Source organism: Callithrix jacchus, chromosome 10, assembly GCF_049354715.1.
Source record: "Callithrix jacchus isolate 240 chromosome 10, calJac240_pri, whole genome shotgun sequence".
NCBI classification, from domain to species: Eukaryota; Metazoa; Chordata; class Mammalia; order Primates; family Cebidae; genus Callithrix; species Callithrix jacchus.
This window is the reverse complement of record NC_133511.1, coordinates 70,454,469-70,461,299: the sequence shown is the minus strand read 5'-3', so window position 1 is coordinate 70,461,299 and position 6,831 is coordinate 70,454,469. Positions and strand designations below refer to the sequence as shown.

Below are 6,831 nucleotides of genomic sequence, written 5' to 3'. Positions count from 1 at the left end.
AAGAACAAATGATAGATCACAGGCTGGAAAGAGAGGTCTTGGATTTTATAATAGGGTCTTTTAGGTTCAAGTGTAGATTGAGAGAATACCAGAAAAAGTGATAGGCAAAGACTTACATATATCACAGATGTAAACTTGCTATACCTAATTGGATTATAACAAGACCACATTTATGCTTATGTTATGGGCATAAATTCCAAAAAGCAATCAGTGATAAGTTATGCTGATATTACTGAGAAATAGGATTGAAATTATATATTTGTTTTGGGTGTTATTGCACTGAGTCATATATTTGGCAGATGAGTTCACTTGAAGCTACAGGTTTGGCAATGATTGTTTTGAACCCATGAAATTGGCCTTGTAAGAGGACAACAGAATGCAAGCTCCATCAGGCCAGACATTGAATGAATATAAATTTAAGGAATCATCAAATGCATGATGCATGAATAAATAGAAGTAAGAGAAAAAGAATGAAAGAAAAAAAGGAAGAAAATAAGAAAAAAAATAAAGGAATAAATAGAGTAGTTTACAGGGTAAATTGCCAATGCCACATATCTCTCATCACTGGTCACAAAACACTCAGTATAATATGTTCTTTCCCTGGAAAAGAAATAGCCTTGTGCTAACAAGCACACTTCACAAGGTCATGCAGGCAAAGGCCCTACAGCTCTCTCCCAGGATATCCATTCTAAGATAGTTCATCAGTCTTGAACTTGAACTACAATGATGAGTCTGCAGTGTTAAAATCCATTATTAGTAAGCATCCAGGAACGAACCAACTTGTATTGCAAGTTGAGGGCAATAATGTAAGAATCAGGTGATATTCCTTAATGCAAGAAAAGATCGGTCTTTATAGGAGGATCAAAACCCTTAGTAAAAGACCATAGTAAGAGTCTTATTTTTTAGTAAACACGTGGAGCACTCGCTCTCTAATCTGTTTGGTTCTCACCCCATAAATGATGGGTTTGGCAGAGGGTGGGATAATCAAATAGAGATTGGCAACAAGAATGTGAATGTAACCTGGTATTTTGTGTCCAAATCGATGAGTAAGGAAAGAGAAGACTGAAGGGACATAGAAAACACAGATGACCCCAACATGAGAGCCACATGTGCTTAGTGCTTTTAGCCGAGCATCATGTGATGGGAGGCTGAAGACAGCACGGAGAATGTAAACATATGAGATGCCGATAAGGACCAGGTTCAGGACAAAGAAAGAAACTACAAAAAGCCCATAGACAGCATTGATACGGATGTTTGCACAGGACAATTTTGCAATGCCCATGTGCTCACAGTAAGAATGGGCTATTATATGAGCCTGACAAAAGGGTAGGCGATAGATAAGATAGATCATGGGAAGTGTAAGTAAAACTGGACGAATTACAATGCACATGCTAATACCCACCAACACCTGGGATGTCAAGATGGCTGTGTAATGTAGTGGAGCACAGATGGCCATGTAGCGGTCAAAAGCCATAGACAGTAAGACCTCAGCCTCCATGCCAGTGAAGGCATGGATCAGAAACATCTGGGCCACACAAGCTCCAAAGTTAATCTCGTGAGCATCAAACCAGAAGATACCCAGCATTCGAGGCACAGAGGTTGTAGAAAGGGCCAAATCAATAGTGGAAAGAATGGACAGGAAGTAGAACATGGGCTCCCGGAGGGTCTTTTCTGCTTTGATGACTAGCAGAATGGTGGCATTGCCCAGCAAAGCCAAAAGGTAAACAGAGCAGAAAGGCAGGGAGATCCACATGTGGATGTCTTCCAGACCTGGGATTCCAATGAGGAAAAATGTGGCTGGGTGAAATTTGCTCTTGTTGTGATAAAACATTCTTCCAAATGACTGTGTAGTAGAAGTAAAAGCAGGAGCTGGGGAGAGAAGAAGATTGCATAAGAGTTTGGAATGAAAATAACTAAGTTTGTGTTTCACTCAGTATATGCAGAGTAAAATGAAAAGGTTCATTATCTGGAGGGTTCTGTTATTGTGTTTTGTAACCTACAGTCATTTGAATAGGTGATTCTCAAATAACTTAATTCTTATGTTTGCATAATGATTACAGTATAATGTATAAGCTTACACATTAAAAATTGCAGAATTCTTTGACATAGAATTTGATATTTAACTGGAATTATTGAAGATGTCCTGTACCCCTTGTTAGTACCCTTTGTTAGTACCCTTGTTGAAGAGGAATGCCTGAAAAATCAAGGGAAATGCCAACTAATTCAAAAAGAGACAGCCTAATGAGAAAGTGAAGTTACAGACACAGATGTACACACATTTTTATAATTAAAAATAGAAATTCCATTTGACCCAGCAATCCCATTACTGGGTATATGCCCAAAGGATTATAAATTATTCTATTATAAAGACACATGCACACATATGTTCATTGCGGCACAGTTTATGATAGCAAAGACCTGGAACCAACCCAAATGCCCATTGATGATAGACTGCACAAGGAAAATGTGGCACATACTCACCATGGAATACTATGTAGCCATAGAAAACGACGTTTTTGTGTCCTTTGTAGGGACTTGGATGAATCTGGAAACCATCGTTCTCAGCAAACTGACACAAGAATAGAAAATCAAACACTGCATGTTCTCATTCATAGGCGGATGATGAACAATGAGAACAAGACACAGGGAGGGGAGCATCACACACTGGGGTCTGTTGAGGGGGACTAGGGGAGGGACAGTAGTGGGTAGGGAAGTTGGGGAGAGATAACATGGGGAGAAATGCCAGATATAGGTGACGGGGATGAAGGCACCAAACCACATTGCCACGTATCTACCTATGCAACAATCCTGTATGATCTGCACATGTACCCCAGAACCCAAAGTACAATAAGTTTATATATATATAAACTCCAAAAGTTTTTCTAATGATTCATTAATTATTTATTGATGTAGAGCAAATGCCAATATCAAGCCTAATATCCTCTTAAAAAAACAGAAGGAGAACATGTTAAATGTAGATATAGCAAACAAAAGCATAGGCACCCTGGACTGCTTGTCCAGGAGCAAACACCGGCTGGGTCACATACTACCACACGTGAAAGAGCTCAGAAAGACAATAATAGTAAACCTGTTGAGAATTTTCACTGATTAAAACACTTTCTTAAGAGCAACGGATTTCTCAGTGGCTCATTCTGGACTTTTATGGTAGTGATAGTTTCTAGTGGTATTTGAAAACTTTACTCTATATTGGTTCCTCTAACTAGTATATGCTGGATTTATGCCTCCTGCCTGATGACACAAAACTTTCTGAAGTAAAAAGGTCTATTTGCAGAGAAAATTATTTTCTGTCTAAAGAAAATATATAAAGAAAATATTATCTAAAGAAAATATATAAAGAAAATATTATCTAAAGAAAATATATAAGAGTACTCTTTCAGTGTTTTTGAAATTATAAAGAAGCAAACACTCATAAGCTGAAATAACAAAATAGAATTTCTGTGACTCTCCAACTTGTGGGAGAGTGGTTCAAAATAGAACAAAGTAACACAGACTCCTGTTTCATCATTTATGTAACTCCATACTTCTGACAAGTATGTCAAGGTGGAAAATATATCAAGATACAACATAAAACATTGGGAGGCCGAGGCGGGTGGATCACAAGTTCAAGAGATGGAGACCATCCAGGTCAACATGGTGGAACCCCGTCTCTACTAAAAATACAAAAAATTAGCTGGGCATGGTGGCGCGTGCCTGTAATCCCAGCTACTCAGGAGGCTGAGGCAGGAGAATTGCCTGAACTCAGGAGGCAGAGGTTGCGGTGAGCTGAGATACCGCCATTGCACTCCAACCTGGGTAACAAGAGTGAAATTCTGTCTCCAAAAAAAAAAAACCCATAAAATAAATAATATACCCACTCTGAAGTGTGTGGGGTATATGTACAGAGAGAACAACAAAGAGGGAAAAAAGAAATAAGCTGTATTTTGCAATGACTATGACTTCCTTAGTGGTGTGTGTGTGTGTGTGTGTGTGTGTGTGTGTGTGTACTTAACTGAGATGTCCTTGTAAAGACTGTCGCTGCCCAGTAGCAAGACAATAGCCAAGAGGAAGACTCTATGTGCTCTTATACCCATAGTGAGATCACTTCTGGAAGTGAGGTTTCAATAATACGTCATTGCTCACCCCAGACTTTCATAGTGCTATAGAAGTTCATTTTATTCCTTATAATCCATAGGAAAGGCAGAACTTATGTTTTACCAGTAAACCATATAATTGCTTTGTGTAGATATATCCATTCTGTGGGTCTTCTAGATAGTTTTTAAATTCTCAATATCCATTTAAGAGTTTCAAAGGATTTTTATTCTGCTAGAATCAGAAATTGCACTACCTGATAAATATTAAACCCAGCAATCTCTGCAACTTTTGATAAGCTGTCACTTATTTCAGTGTAATCAATACCTAAGCCAAGAGAAAACTCACCTGCTTTATTATTTCATAGAAACATAAGCTCAAAGGGAGTATGAAGCAGCGTGGCTCTACAGCCTTGTCATTTTACACAGTCCAAGAATAGTCATTTTATATTAAGCCTTGAGTTGCTTAGAACATTAGGAAAATTGAGTTAGTTTGATCTATTATAATTGGCACCATGAGATTGAATCCTCTGAGATTGTTAACAAAACTTTTTGACTCTGATCTAGGGAAATAGAAGCCCAAGAAAAGTGATGAGAATAGAAATGTTCATACAGCAAGGTATAGATGTGGGAGCAAAAACACCCAAGTATTATCATTTATATATGGCATACAGATAGATAGGTTTGATTTCTCTGCAAGTGGAATTTTCCAGCCAAATTCTATGGGATGTCATTTTCTAGATAAAATAGTACTTGATCCATATTAACTACCCAAGTTAAAGCCTAATAACCTGGTATTACAAACTCCATATTTAGGCTTAGCTCTCTTACTCCTTTTCAATGGCCATGTGTTCTGAGTTTATTAAATGTTTAGTTTATGGATTAAGATCTTTGAGCCTTTGGTCACACTGCTCTCTATCCATGATTGTTTGTCTATATTCCCCCCATTGCCAATTTTTCATACCTGTATCATGGTATTATCTGTACAATAATTACAGATAATTACAAAAATATCTACTCATGAAAGGAGTTCTTCTTCAGATCAAATACTGAATTTCTCATGTATACTGTGTCAATTTAAGAGACTTTCTTATTATCTCTTTGTCTCAGTTTCCTCTACTGAAAAATTAAGAATGATAACTGTACCCAGAGCTTATAATATTTTTGAGGAATGATTTAAGTAGTTAACATAATATACTCAAATACAATACTTACTGGCATGCTTAAATGATTTTAAAATGTTAGTTTTTGTTATCATATAATTCAGCTCATAACACCTTCTTATATATTTGCTCTAAGCAAACCATATGGAGAAAACTCTCATGCTACTGAGTCTATACATTTGGTGTGAAAGTTCTCATTTATTATAACATTTTATCCCTCATTTTCAGTCAAATATATATATATATATTTCCCATTCTCACTAGAGTAATGTTATATTTAATAGGAAATGTGTCTTTACTTCATGTTTAAGCAGATATCTTTTTTTATTCCATTTTAGGTTTTGGGGTACATGTGAAGAACATTCAAGATAGCTGCATAGGTACACACATGGCAGTGTGATTCGCTGCCTTCCTCCCCTTCACTTATATCTGGCATTTCTCCCCATGCTATCTCTCCCCAACTCCCCACCCCCCACTGTCCCTCCCCTATTCCCTTCAACAGACCCCAGTGTGTAGTGCTCCCTTCCCTGTGTCCATATGTTCTCATTGTTGAACACCCACCTATGAGTGAGAACATGTGGTATTTCATTTTCCGTTCTTGTGTCAGTTTGTTGAGAATGATGTTCTCCAGTTTCATCCATGTCCCTACAAAGAACACGAACTCATCGTTTTTTATTGCTGCATAATATTCCATGGTGTATATGAGCCACATTTTCCCTGTCCAGTCTATCATGGATGGGCATTTGGGTTGATTCCAGGTCTTTGCCATTGTAAGCAGTGCTGCAACGAACATTCGTGTGCATGTGTCCTTATAGTAGAATGATTTATAATCCTTTGGATATATACCCAGTAATGGGATTGCTGGGTCAAATGGAATTTCTATTTCTAGGTCCTTGAGAAATCACCACACTGTCTTCCACAATGGTTGAACTAATTTACACTCCCACCAGCAGTGTAAAAGTGTTCCTATTTCTTCACATCCTCTCCAGCATCTGTTGTCTCCAGATTTTGTAATGATCGCCATTCTAACTGCCGTGAGATGGTATCTCAATGTGGTTTTGATTTGCATTTCTCTAATGACCAGTGATGAGGAGCTTTTTTTCATATGTTTGTTGGCCTCATGTATGTCTTATTTTGTAAAGTATCTGTTCATATCCTTTGCCCATTTTTGAATGGGCTTGTTTGTTTTTTTCTTGTAAATCTGTTTTAGTTCTTTGTAAATTCTGGATATCAGCCCTTTGTCAGATGGGTAAACTGCAAACATTTTTTCCCATTCTGGTGGATGCCAATTCACTCTAATGACTGTTTCCTTCGCCGTGCAGAAGCTGTGGAGTTTGATTAGGTCCCATTTGTCTATTTTGGCTTTTGTTGCCAATGCTTCTGGTGTTTTGGTCATGAAGTCCTTGCCTACTCCTATGTCCTGAATGGTTTTGCCTAGATTTTCTTCTAGGATTTTTACGGTGTTAGGTCTTATGTTTAAGTCTTTAATCCATCTGGAGTTAATTTTAGTGTAAGGTGTCAGGAAGGGGTCCAGTTTCTGCTTTCTGCACATAGCTAGCCAGTTTCCCAACACCATTTGT

The 6,831-nt window shown here is 37.8% G+C and overlaps 1 protein-coding gene across 1 annotated transcript; it reads right to left on the bottom strand.

Moving 5' to 3' along the window:
• Positions 1–895: 895 nt before the first annotated feature.
• Positions 896–1,834, bottom strand: OR52J3 (olfactory receptor, family 52, subfamily J, member 3). Its single transcript, XM_002754869.5, has one exon. The coding sequence runs from the start codon at positions 1,829–1,831 to the stop codon at positions 896–898; it is 936 nt and encodes a 311-aa protein (XP_002754915.2). The 5' UTR covers positions 1,832–1,834.
• Between the last annotated feature and the right edge of the window lie 4,997 nt (positions 1,835–6,831).

Bases quoted from the DNA above. Each gene is read 5' to 3' on its own strand.
- OR52J3 (XM_002754869.5), bottom strand. From the start codon at position 1,831: ATGTTTTATCACAACAAGAGCAAATTTCACCCAGCCACATTTTTCCTC.